The following is a 14,203-nucleotide window of genomic DNA, read 5'->3' as shown; positions in this document are numbered from 1 at the left end:
CGTGACTGAAATGCTGTGGTGAGAAATGAACAAAGTTGTGTGTAAATAAAAGCCTGCAAACCTCAACGAACTGAAGCAACGTTGTAAAAAGCAAAAGAAAAAAAAGAAAAGGAAAAAAAGAGCCGGCCAAAATTCCTCCACAAAGATGCGGGAAACTGATAAAGCCAAACAGAAAACAATTCAAGTTATTACTGCTAACGGTGCTTCTACCAGCTACTAAATCATGAGGTGTACTTTAGTTCATTCACAGGACTGTAAAAAAATCCCTATGAACACTCCATTTTTTCACAAGGACTGTATTACTCATTTCTTATGCATATTCTGAAGGACAGAGTGCAGCCTTGTGTGAACCCGTGTTAATGTAAATGATATTAAACATGCTCCAAATTCACAAACCGTTCCCACTTTTACACCTTCATTTTCTCCTCTTAACACATTCAAGCTGTTATGTTTAAACTCGACTGCTACGCTCCTATTTATATTCCTATTTATTGTGCTGCATCTTATCATTACTGCAATCACTTATGTTCCACTTCTGGAGGTCACAAGCTTAATAAGTAAACCAGGGCAAGAAAATGAAAGATCGGCTGGGGTCTGGATTCATTAAAGGAAAATTCATTCAACAATCAACGGTAACAGCCTCAATAGGGCTTAATTAGTGCAGATGAAATCTTGGGTTTGTAATTAGTGCGTATTAAGCAAGGGTTGATTTGTTGCGCGGGAGGAAAAAAAAAGCACATTACATAAGTAAACTGCTGTTTTGTTAGCTTCCTTCTACTTCTACTGTGATTGTTTGAATACAAGATATCAATATCTATACAGCAGTTTTCCAGGGAAATGAGGGCAACAGCCATTTAATTCATTTCCTATTTTTACCAACTAACCAGGGGAATTGACTTTACAACCTTCTCTTCAATAGTTTGTCTGCTGCCATCCCATTAAGCCTCAAAATAAACCTAGGCTGAAGGTCATTGCTTGTTTTGGCCTTCACCCATCTTTTCATCTTTTTTCAGCCCCTTTTATGTCTTTGGGCCTTTAGCATTTATGCCCACCAACTGACGACAGCAAATCCTTCGGCCCACTCGTTCATAACGCTGGATGCAGTTAAGGTAATCCACAATGTAAATAAAATCCTCATTACTGTTACATAAATCTGTCACAGTCTCCTCTCTGCAAGTCTGCCCCCCCCAACAGACGTGTGCATGGTCTGGCAGTCAATTACATCCCTTCACCTTCACAAAAAAAGAAGAAAAAAAAGCCCCCTCCACCATGGCAGGGGAGGCAGCAGAGCCCCGTATCTTTATCTGATCTTTATCCTCTCTCAGCAGCACGAATGGGGGGAGCTGTCAGTCTAAAACTCCAGCTAGCCAGAGCTCGCCAGAGTCCTCTTTAATGCAAAGCATCATCTCAACATAGACGCTGGTTAGGCAGTGAGGTTGAAAACGACAAGAAGTCAATCTCCACACGTTTGAGAGGAGGTATCCAACTGCAACATTATAAATATTCATGATGCACGTAAACAAATGGAAAATGTTTGATTAGGACTGATCAGTAAGGTATGAAATGACAAAAACAAAGCCTTCCTGGAATCATATTTTACACATGACCTGTTCACATATAACAGGAGAAACAGTGGCATTTATTAATGTCTCCCCGCTAACAATTGATCACACTCGTTTGGTTCTCCCTCTGGTCTGTGCTTCTATGTCACTGAGTTCAGAGGACATTAGTCATCTGCCGACCTACAATCAGACCACATTAAGGTTTCAGTCGTCATCAATAGTCCACCACCATCCATCCTCACTATATGTTTTATGCAGGTTCCTTCTGACCTCATATTAAGCGCCTTTTCTTCCCTCAGCCGCTGAACCCTGACACAGTCTCCTCTGCTCAGATCAATAGACTAGGACACAAACCCAAGGCACAAACATCAAAAAGTTTTCTGTGTGCTCCTTTCTCCTTTCATCTTCTTCTTTAAAGCAAAGAGATGGCAGCATATGGAGTGTGTCATTCTCAAGGACAGTTCAGTTCGTCGTGTGACCGGACTTGGCAGAACAAGATAGTACTTATGATTGCCTCTGGCCATGTCACTCCACTGAAGAAGATCTCTCCCCCTTAGTCCCTCAGCTCATTCCCTCTCGCATCTATTGGCTTCCATCCATCTTACTCTTTTCTCTCTCTCTGCAGGCCTCCAAGTACTCGTTTCTTGAGTACATCCAGTTTATCGGTGGCCAACGCTTCTCTTAAGGCCCCGAAGAAGCCGTGATAGTGGGCTGTGTTGTGGATCATGAGTAGAACTCCAGCCAGCAGCTCATTGGTCACCAGCAGGTGGTGCAGGTACGCCCTCTGGTGGTTCTTACAGCAGTAACAGCCACACCCCTCCACCAGCGGCCTAAAGTCGTCCTGATACCTGGGCAGAAGTTCAAACACAGTTTGAGTTTAAGTAGAATTCATGAACAGGCATTATAAATGTAAATTAGGTCTTCAGCAAACACATGAAAGAAAAGAACTTGCAAACACTGCTACTTAGAAAACCCACTGGGGTATTACAATAGCTGCTACGAACCTTTTTTCTTTGAGGTTCATCTCAAAGGGTGTCATCTGTGTTTGATCATGACGATTAAGATCGCCATTCTGCTGGCTCTCCCCTGCTGTCGCCTTCTCTTCGTTCAACTCCAACACTGCCAAAACATGCATGCATCGTATAAATCCCAGCACAGATCCCTGGCCAAATGGCATGTCCCATTGCAGTATGACAGCAATAATCAAACACGTATCACCGCAGCTAACACTTATACATCCTTTTTTTTCCCCACTATTTGAATATAACATCCACAGTCACTGTTGAAAATGGCATTGGCTCCAATTGTGGCTGCAGCATGAGTGATTGAAGTCATTAATGCAAAGGGGGGTGGGGGTGTAGGATAAATACACAGCTGACTCAAACATTAAGATGCAATTTTTTTACAATATTGGCCATCCAGATGCATAATATTACCTATACTGATATTATCAACAATAGCAAAGTGAGAAGCAGAACTAACAGACAAACTGAGGCATTTATGTGTGTAGCTGCTAATAAACAACAAACACCCAACATACAGCAGAGTAACAGAGGCAGAGCTAGAGCTAACTGAGACAGCCTTTACCAAATCATAAAACAAAACCTTCATTGGCAACCTGCACAATCTAGAGTACTCAGTCTTCCACGGACCCGGACTTTCTTGTATTTTTTTAAATGGTCTTTAGCAATAGTTCTCGAGGCTTTCTGAGGGTCTTTTAGGGTTTTTCTTTGGGCATTAGTGAAGTGATTCCCAAAGACCTATTAACTCAACCTCAAATCTCAGTATGCTGTGTGGTGTCTCCTTCAAAAATTGCCTCATCAGAAATGTCTCAGTGGCAGAGTGGCTATCAAGAAGCCATCATTAAGGAAGGGAAACATGGAGAAGAGACAGAGGTATGCCAAATTACACAAGAGTTAGACTGAAAATCAGTGAGCACAGGACTTATGGAGTGATGAATCAAAATTTGTCATCCATATGTATGTATGGAGGAGCTCGGCAGACAATATTGAGTGTCTACATTCATCTTTGAAACACGTTTCAGGCTCTGTCAAGGTTTACGGCTCTATTTCAACCATTGCTGTTGGGGCTCTTGTCAAAATTGCTGGAAAAATGAAAGCTGAAAAGTACCATCAGCTTTAAATCTGCCATGGAATACCGTCTGGAAAACGTAGATAGGAGAACTCACAATGCAATACTATCAGTTGTGCTCTTTATACTTTATTTCCACCCGTTCAGTTTATTTCACGTCTCAATAAATATTTCCACCCATTTCACATTTTCCAAACAAAACATAAAAAATGAGGGGCACTTCCGCACAGTACTGTAGTTTCATAGGCTTTGAATGGTAACTCTTGTTGAAGAAGAGCGGTTTTTAATAAGAGGGCTGTTGTTTAAAGGAGGACCAGATCTCTAGCCAGAAACAGACAAAAGATACAAGGAAGACTGGAGGGTTTGCTGGAGAAGAAGAAGAAAAAAAAGTGATCCATAGCAATGTCTGTTATTAAAGATAGAGATTAAACGGTAAGAGAAGAGCATAATGGGTTTAGTGGAACCCAAGAGAGGTGATGCAGAGAGCAACAAAGTGCATAAACAAAGCAGAAAACGGAAATTATCATGGTGTCTGTGTGGAGCTTAAAAGGGGAGGTGATAAGCTTCAGAATAAAACTGGATGGAATGAAGCTTGACCAAAGCTAATAAAACATCAAGAAGAAGCGAGAAGTAACTTTCACTGGAGATTAAATTTTGCACAAAGAAAAAAAGCAGCAATAACACAAACTGGATCTAAGAAGAAAGAGACTGGAGTTCGAAGGCTATCATTGTCACAGGCCCTTCATAAAACCATAAGAGAGGAAACGCAGAACTGCATCTCACACTGCTGCGTGTAAAACACATCTAAAATGTGTACTCTCATCTATTTGAACTAATGAGCCAGGTCAATGAGTTCATCTTTACAAACATTTAAATTTATATGATCTGAAGTTAGTTTAAGCACTATAAGTCAGAGGCAGCAGCGACGTCATTACCGCCAAGCTGATAAGCTGCGCTAGTTAGCTTTTACAAGGAACAGCTTAGAGCCAAACAAATTTAGCTGCAATTAGCAGACACACAAGCTGTGCAAGCTGTTTTTACCTTAAATTACACATTTCTATGGCGTGATCGTTTTCATACGCTAAAATCTCCTTAGCTTTGTCTCAGATAAGCAGTTATCCTGCCTTAAAGTGGCAGAAATAGCAGTGAGGACACATAAAAAGATTGGAGGGGCTTCTAAAAATAGAGAAAGAAACCGTGTGACAGATGAATACTTTAAGTGGGTGACAAGGGGGGAACGGGTGAATTAGCATATGCTCTGACACGTCTAAAAGAACCTTAACTGGGAAGCGAGGGTGTTGACATACCTCCCACGGGGCTGTGTAATTGGCTGAATGGTGAATTAGAATTTCTCTAAGGGTCCGACACCTTCACTGAACTCCATTATGCTCCATGTGCAGAATTGATTAATGCTGTCTGGCACTGCATAGCGCCAGATCCCAAACTCCCCTCTGTCAGATGAGTTTAATACAACTTCTTACTAGGGTACAAGGAGCGCCAAGGCTCCTGTAGATTCTCACTGGGGATAGCGATCAGGATGGCTGTAACTCTGCTATCAGTTTGATACCATTTCACCCACCATGAACTGCATTTCTGCTCGTAAGTGATTTTGTGCTTCTACAATACACACAAACACAAACAAAAGCATAAGTTACAAGCCATCATGCGCACATCAGATGTCAATGATCACAAGTAACACTTAATTTCTATTCATTACTTGAAAACCGGCCGCAGCAGCCGTCAGCCTCGTTTCTCACCAAATTAAAACTAGATAACGGCATCGCTGTGAGATGAAAGCCCTTCGTCCGTTTGTTTAAGAACCAGGAACATTAACTCCATCCTTTTTTAACTCACCATCAAAGGCTCCTCCTATGGAAATTAACAAATCTGCTAGAGCATATTTAATCATCACTTCTGTTTTATCAGTTAACTCAGACTCGGTGCCATTTAAGACATCAAAGTAGCGTCTGTTCCCCTTTCTAAAGAATTAACACTAATACTTTTTCATACATGAAATCCACTATATTTATATCCTTTTAATCTTTTCACACTGCTCTGGTCATACCTCTTTAATCCACTATTCTGTTTATCACTCATGTGTATTCAGGGTTCATGCTGGAATACAAGTGAAAGGCAAAACTATGGAATTATTAACAATAAAATAAGATGTTTTATTCATGGAGTTCGGTCCTGAGGGGCTGCATGCATGAAACATAAAGAGCTTATAGATTTATATGTGTGCACAAAAACTACCAATGAAGTGAACTTTCTTTTCACTTCAGTTTACTTTTACTGGCTGTAATGACACAACTTCAGCTGATAAATGTGAGGAGGTCTAAAAGTGCTAACTACGTCTCAGCACAGCTCTTCACCACACCTGCAGGGGGCGCTCTACCTGCGCGCTCTGGGTCCGTGGAAATGTCAAAGCCGAAGGAGAGAGCGCAGCCTCGCTCTGTCGCCAGGAAGGGGAAAAAACTCTCAAACAGGTCCACGCCGGCCTCGACGCACGCCAGCACCTCATCAGGTCGTCCCACACCGTGCAGGAGTCTGAGAGTCACACACAAACGCGCACAAAGACACCAAAAATCAATAGCCTGAACACTCAATAAATGAAACGTTGATGCAAAATGTCAACAACATATTACTGGCAGACAAAAGCCTTTCACAAACACCAGCAGCACGCTTCTTCTCTGGAGTGTTGGTTGGCTCGTTGGTGCTTTCCCCATTTCCCGGGCTCCTCCTGACTCTCTGCCTCCAGGCATCAAGGTCAAGGCGAATTTAGCATTCGATAATGACTCATCTCCACTTTCTGGTAGGAAGCTGCTTCTCTAACAGCCAGAAAAACCAGCGGGGATGCTGCCCTATGGTGTTCCAGATGAGCCTGTTAACAAGCCAACTTAGGGAAGCTCCTGATCACAGACCTCTCATTTCTGATTACAGTAGCTCTGTGTAGCTCCACTCTTTAAGCCACGAGCAGAGCTCCTCCATCCCCTCCCAGAGAGGTGGGCTCATGTGACATGATCTCCAGAGAGTAAACTCCTAAAGGATGATTCAGTGTGGAGGAACACCCCCCCAAAGTCTCTAAAGGGACTGTAGTCTGCCATGTTTTAAGCTGCATAGAAAGATGTGTCTGAGACAAATGATTATCTGTCCAAACTGATCTAAATTAATTATCCAACAGGACAAAACGTACATTGTATTTAGGAGCAAATCTTCAACCGAGGTCACAATAAACTCCTTATCAAAATAGCTGCTGATGAGTTTTTAACCTTTTCCCCTTTAATTAAATTAATGATGTATCTAATAAAGTGGCAGTGACTGTGTATCATGCTCTTAGAATTGTAAAAGGAAATGCGGACGTGGATTTTCCAACCTAAAAAATACTTTTCTACTTTTTCCTTTTTGAATGTGCACATTTTGTCTTATAAAAGTGACCCAAAAAAAACTGTCCCAGCAAAGAAGAAATGTAATAAAGAGCAACGCAATGGATGAAAATTAAATGACACCAGCACTTTAAGGTCGAGCTGAGATAATGAGCGCTTGAAGATTGCGGAGGGGGTGGGGGCGAGGCATAGCTGCTGGGTTTTCACTTATAATTAATCAAGCAGGACAATTAATTGATTTTGCAGAATACATCAAATGCGGCTTCTCAGCCTCTGAATTATAACGTCTTTACACATTAATTGCTACATTTATCAGAAATGAATGAGCAGCTAATCGATCTGTCAGTTAAATAAGACTTAATGTGTTCCACTGTGACAAAAACGTGGATTGCCTCTTCAATACGTTCACAAATAAAATCAGTACAGTCGGTTGTTGTTGTCCATTTCCACTCTTCTATTTAGTTTTATCATGGCTGAACAAACAGGTAAATTAATAGATGAAAGAAATGAGGGGAAAAATTCATGAGAACAATCTTTTTTCGAAAAAATGAACAGAAAGTTCAAAATATCTGTTGCCATGACGTCTATATCCTCCTGAACTGGAACAGCTGGAAACGGACATTTTAACATTTTTATTTTCTGATGTTTTAACCAAATAATTAATTGAGTAATCTGCACATTAAACCGTTGCCAGTGGAAATCCTAAATTAAATATTTGACCGAGTAAACATGACTATTCCGTGCTAGATTCGACGCAGCGAACACCATGAGACCGGACAGTGTGCGCACCGCGGATGACGTCAGTGCGCACACTGTGTCTGAGGAGGATGTGCGGAAGTGCTTCAGGAAGGTGAACGCACGCAAAGCTACTGGTCCGGACGGGATTCCCGGCCGCGTCCTCAGGTCATGCGCGGCTCAGCTGGCTGGAGTGTTCACGCACATCTTCAACCTTTCCCTCTCTCTGTCTGTAGTCCCAGCCTGCTTCAAAGTGGCCACCATCGTCCCTGTACCCAAATCCTCCACCATCTCCTCATTGAATGACTGGCGACCTGTAGCCCTGACCCCCATCGTAAGCAAATGCTTCGAGAAGCTGGTCAGGGACTTCATCTGCTCTGCACTACCCGACTCACTGGACCCTCTACAGTTCGCATACCGCCACAACAGGTCCACTGATGATGCCATAGCCCTGACACTACATACTGCCCTGTCACACCTGGAGAAGAGAGACACGTATGTGAGGATGCTGTTTGTAGATTACAGCTCAGCATTCAATACCATCGTTCCCTCGAAGCTGGACAGGAAACTGCAGGATCTAGGACTGAGCAGCTCCCTCTGCAGCTGGATCCTTAGCTTCCTGTCTGACAGACGCCAGGTGGTCAGACTGGGCAGCATCACCTCATCCCCCATCACACTGAACACTGGTGCTCCACAGGGGTGTGTACTGAGCCCTCTCCTGTACTCACTCTACACCTACGACTGCACAGCCACTAACAACTCCAACATCATTGTGAAGTTTGCGGACGACACTACAGTGGTGGGTCTTATCACCAACGGTGATGAGACGGCTTACAGGGAGGAGGTCAGCGCCCTGACCCACTGGTGTCAAGACAACCATCTCACCCTCAACGTCGCAAAGACAAAGGAGTTGATAGTGGACTTCCGGAGGTGCAGAGAAGTACACACCCCCATCACCATCAACGGCGCTGCTGTGGAGAGAGTGAGCAGCTTCCGGTTCCTTGGCGTACACCTGGCTGAGGATCTTACGTGGTCAGTACACACAAACAAAACAGTGAAGAAGGCGCAGCAGCGCCTCTTCTTTCTCAGGAGACTGAAAAGATTCGGCATGAGCCCCCGCATCCTCAGGACCTTCTATCGCTGTGCCATTGAGAGCATCCTCACTGGATGCATCACCACCTGGTATGGCAACAGCACCGCCTACAACTGCAAAGCTCTCCAGCGAGTAGTGCGGTGCTCTGAACGGATAATTGGAGGTGAGCTTCCCTCCCTCCAAGACATCTACAGGAAGCGGTGCCTGAGGAAAGCGGGGAGGATCATCAAGGACTCCAGTCACCCCAGCCATAAACTGTTCAGACTACTTCCATCAGGAAGGAGGTTCTGCAGCATCCGGTCCCGTACCAGCAGACTGAGAGACAGCTTTTTCCATCAGGCCATCAGACTGCTGAACACTTCATAGACACCTCAGCTTCACTACTGGAACTTCAACATTATGCACTCCACACTGTATATAAATGCCACTTGTTTTGCACATATTCAACTCTGTATATTTTATATATTTTATTATTATTATTATTATTTTATTTTATTTTTTTACTATTTAATTTGTAAAAATGTGTATACACACACACACACACACACACACACACACGTAGGAAAATATTTAGTATACACATCCAGAAATGCATACACTATTATATATTGTACATATATTTATTAGTTTCAGGTTGGCCATTCTTGTATTTTGCTCGTTTGTGTTGTTGTGTTTGCACATCTCTGTTGCTTGTGGGGCTCGCACACAAGAATTTCACTCGCATGTGCTGTGCCAGTGTGCCTGCACATGTGATGTGACAATAAAAAGTGATTTGATTTGATTTGATTTGATTTGGTAATGGGCATTTTTAAGCCTTTAGCAGAGTGCATTTTTCAGTAGTAATGAAAACAATTATTGATGCTGAAAATAATGACTAGTTGTTGCCCTGCAGTGAGATTCTGTGTAGACACAAAGCTTCAAAAGTCAGATCTCCAACTGCTAGATAAATGCACAGCGTGGAAGAAATTGTCCTGGTGGCACAAAATGAAAAACAGCAGCAGAGAGGGCTCGTTTGTTTAGCCCCACTATTGCTCTTTCTGTTTGGTCCTGCCTGACTGTGTTCGGTGAATGCTTTCCAATTCAATGATGGGAAAAACTGTTTGAGCTGTAATCAATTCACAAAGGTCACGTAGCCACGAGAAGGCAAACCTGGGTTTGTCCTCAGGCAGCTCCTTGATCATAGCAGTGATGAGCTGGGTCCTCAGAGTTTGGTCCATGGAGCTCGTCTGGAGGCCGTCCAGACAGAATCCTGCCACGGGCCTCTTGGCGGTCTCTCTGGCAGAGCGTACTCTCTCTTCCAGGATGTCGCCTCCTTCCACCACACCAAACACCTCAACTCCCTCCAATTCCTAGAAATGACAGACAGCGAGGGGACTAGAAACTGCCAAAACACTCCAGAATGACAAAAGAAAGAAGGAGCCAAGAGATCAAAATCTAGATTTTCATGGGCACGCACGGTCCTTGACAAGATTTGCAGCTGCAAAAATAAATAAATTAAAGGCTTTAATCTTGCCAGAGCCCATCTGCAAGTTTGTACATTCAAGGCACAAATTTGACTGCAAGTCACGAGGAGCTAAGACAGTCCCCGTAGCACCCATGTCATGAATTACCTGCAGAATGCTGTCAGTCCTCTCTGCTTAATGTGACTCCAAACTCTCAGTTTATTGTCTCAAGGAACATTTGGTTTGTGTTCAGGTGAGGAAACAGCTTATAAATTTACAAGCAATTAGCAAAGACTTAGAGAACATATATAAGCATAGAAAAAAAAAAACACTAATATGTCCTAGGGCTAGAGGAGAACATTGCTTTTTTTTAATCTATTATCCACTGAGGCGTAAAAGAGCAAAGATGTCATATGCACGAGTCACGACAGTTCCCCCGCACCTCTTCATATTAATCCTTTTTACTCAGTCCACCCTCTCATGGAATGAGCCACTCTTTGACTGCAATCAAAAGAAAGCAAAGCAGACTATTCTATTAGTCATGCTTAATGCTGCACCATCACACACCTGCTGATAGTGTAGATACCCACTGATAATGAATTCATCCTAATCTCACTGAGCTTCCAGCTGTAGTACAGATGCACAGCAGCCCCTGTCACAACTGCACTAACGTCAATCTTTGTCTTGTGTGTCTGTGCGATGCATGACTCACTCGCAGATGCAAGCGTGCTCAGCGGCTGATAAAGTGTGTGTTCACTGTGTACCTTTGATTTTTGGTGCACCAGCAAACACTCGTCCAAATGAGCGAGAGTCCGATCCACCGACTTTCTGACCCGTTTGCGAGAAGCGCTGTTCTGCCAGGTCTCTCCGTCGCACATGCTCTGGTACCAGTCTGGCTGTACGGTCTTCTGAAGAGCCATGAACTTGGCCACCGTTAGTTCTATCCGCCCACCGCTGCCCCACACTGACACCGTCTAATAACAAAGCAAAAATATGTGAGAAACCCATTTCACCTGTGATCGCACCCAGCGGTAAAGTCACCAGGGCCTTTAGTTTACCACAGCGTGAGCAATGTCACCTTGTTGGTGGTGTAACCCGTCGGGCTGTGCGTGGCAGGGTCGTGAAGGGAGCAGTAGAGCACAGTATCATGAAGACCTGAAACCAGACGTAACTGCATCACTCACAGAGAACACAGCAGCAAAGGAGTTAAGAGGGTCGAGCGTGAAGCCAGGTGACAGAGCGAGGCGCTTCGACTCTGCATGTTAATGTGACGACTGAGAGAAGAACGAGCTGTGTCCTTATCAGCAAACCCAGCCGCTGCAGAGGATCAGAAGGTGAGAAAACAAAACTGTCTAATAGCAGCAAAGGCTATTCAATCACTGCTTGTCCCTTCAGGGGCTTCAGAGGCAGAGGCAGTAGTAATCAATGATAGTTTATTCCAAGTGATGATATCGTGGTAACATGTCTAATTTTCTTAAAGTGGCTGCCTGAGGCTGGGTGAAGCCCAGGCCACGTCCACAGCAACACATTTTTGCTTTCAAATCTACAGCTTCTTTATTTACACCTACCCATCACACCACTCTGGCATTTTAGCTTCCCTAAACGGGAGACTAAATAATTTTCAGTGTATTAAAATAAAAATGCAGTTGCCATTTTTTAAAGGTTTATATGGTTGGTAAGCATGGCACACTCACCAAAATGCTGCACATTTGCTTTCATTACTGTACTTCTAGAGGAGCTCAGACTGAATTTATCCACACATGTCTAAATGAATGTGTTTATTATGAAGGAGGAAGCGTTATCCCCTCCCCCCAATTTCTCTAGCCATACCCATACTCAATCGAGAAATCACTTAAATAGGACCTGTATGAGAAAGTGGAGTGGAACAAAAAAATCCTCAAAATCATCCCACGATCCAAGAAAACAAATAAAAAACTAATTTTAACTGCAATCTATCAGCCTGCAAAAGGTTATCAAGTCATTTCTAAAGCTGTTGGACTCCAGCAAACCACAGTGCGACGACATTATCCACAAATGCTGAAATCATGGAACAGTGGTGAACCTTCCCAGAAGTGGCCGGCTGACCAAAATTAACTCAAGAGTGCAGCGACGACCCATCCAATACGTCACAAGTATCCCTGAACAACTTGCAAAGAACTGAAGGCCTCACTTGTCTCAGTTAGCGTCAGTGTTCATCACTCCACCATAAGAAAGAAACTGGGCAAAAATGGCCTTCATGGCAGAGTTCCAAGACAAAAACCACTGCTGAGCAGGAGAAGGAACATAAAAGCTCATCTCAGTGTTGACGAAAAACAACTTGATGATAAACAAGACTTTTTGTAAAACACTCTGTGGGGTGATGAGACAAAAGTTGAACTTTTTGGAAAATTGTGTGTCCCATTAAATCTGAGGTAAAAGTAAGACAGCATTTCAGAAAAGAAAGATCATACCAACAGTAAAATATGGTGGTGGTAATGTGATGGTCTGGGGCTGCTTTGCTGCTTCAGGACCTGGAAGACTTGCTGTGGTAAATAGAAAGAGGAATTCTGCTGCCTACCAAAACATCCTGAAGGAGAATATCTGGATATCTGTTCAAGCTAACCATGACCTCTCTTCTCTATATGGATTTATTTTTCTTTTGTTAACGTGTAATATGCCACTCTGGAGCTGCTCCAATCACAAATCCACTACTCTACACCCACCTGTGGATCAGTAGTCTCCTGTATGGTTAAATGTGTGACTCGTCAGATGTGCTAAATTAATTTATTGTGCCATAAATCTAATAACAAACAACAATAATAATAGTGATAAATGGAAAAAGTCTGAATATCAGCTCCAATAATCAGAACGGCAGATAATCAGTCAACCCCTCTGCAACACTTCATATTCTCCATTTAGGTAAAAAAAGAAAAAAGAAAAAGAAATGATGATAGATTACCTATTAATCAATACTCAATACATATGAATACATTGGATAAGCTCTGGTGTCATCATAATTTAAGCGTAATTAATGGTGTCTTGTTTGAACACCTGTCGTCCTCTTCTTCTTCTGCTCTCATTACTCTCTGTAAGATAAACATGCTGAAAGGAAAGAGAGAAAGAGGAAATTATGAAAAATGTAAATTTTTACCTGCGAATTTTCTGAATCCATCCTTAAACTCCTCCAGCACCTCCTGGTGCTCAGCTCTAGAAGGAGAATGGTTGAGATGTGGTTTAGATTTGAAAAATAAAAGGAGATCACTGTGCGTGCTTTGGCGTTTCCATAATGGGACAGCTTACATGTGGGACAAAGTGATCTGAGTGACAGAGGGGAGACTGATCAGCGTGTGCAGTGTGTCCTGAGTGAGGTGGGGAACGGTGCCAAAGTGTGTGTACAGCAGACACCCCGGGATCTCCAGTGAATGCTGCCCCGTCCTGTCCAGTCCCTTCAGGACACCCAGCCGACTTCTTCCCTGAACCACGCGGGACAGCTCCAGTTGCATCCTGCTCCCAGCCATAGCAAAAACTCCAGTCGAAGCGCTAAAAGGACTCCCTCCAACAGCTGAAATAGTACGAGTGTTACTGGTTTTGACTTAGCCACGTAGCTAGCTAGCCTTCCCACTCACGTGTATTTGGAATATTTACCGCTCTAAGTCCGACACTTGGATGAAACCTACACACTCACAGGGATGCTTGTTTACGTGAGAAACGCTGAAAATCAAACAGCTCACCAACAAAACCTCATGGGCTGACAGGAACTACAAGTCGCAGGAATATGTCGTCATCAACGGCGAAGGCACCGCTTAAAAAAAAAGTTCGGGTTATCTCAAGAACCTTTTTTTTTTCTTCTCAAAACATTCAATTGTGGCGTTATAGGTGGCACTCCATGTAGGAAAAGCTCTTTAAATTATAATTATA

At 43.2% G+C, this 14,203-nt stretch overlaps 1 protein-coding gene across 2 annotated transcripts; it reads right to left on the bottom strand.

The window, feature by feature from the left end:
• Positions 1-398: 398 nt before the first annotated feature.
• qtrt2 (queuine tRNA-ribosyltransferase accessory subunit 2) lies at positions 399-14,190 on the bottom strand. 2 transcript variants are annotated; one of them, XM_026179586.1, is made up of 9 exons: positions 13,931-14,190; positions 13,586-13,847; positions 13,437-13,492; positions 11,385-11,461; positions 11,071-11,280; positions 10,014-10,213; positions 6,031-6,200; positions 2,567-2,681; positions 399-2,410 (listed from the first exon to the last, which is right to left on the bottom strand). In XM_026179586.1, the coding sequence occupies exons 2-9, from the start codon at positions 13,801-13,803 to the stop codon at positions 2,164-2,166; spliced, it is 1,293 nt and encodes a 430-aa protein (XP_026035371.1). In that variant the 5' UTR covers positions 13,804-13,847; positions 13,931-14,190; the 3' UTR covers positions 399-2,163. The 2 variants fall into 2 exon arrangements, with proteins under 2 accessions (XP_026035371.1, XP_026035372.1); XM_026179587.1 differs by having other exon boundaries at positions 6,049-6,200; positions 13,586-14,190.
• Between the last annotated feature and the right edge of the window lie 13 nt (positions 14,191-14,203).

Source organism: Astatotilapia calliptera, chromosome 9, assembly GCF_900246225.1.
Source record: "Astatotilapia calliptera chromosome 9, fAstCal1.2, whole genome shotgun sequence".
Classification (NCBI taxonomy): domain Eukaryota; kingdom Metazoa; phylum Chordata; class Actinopteri; order Cichliformes; family Cichlidae; genus Astatotilapia; species Astatotilapia calliptera.
Note: the sequence above shows the minus strand (reverse complement) of the source record. Positions and strands in the feature narration are given on the sequence as shown.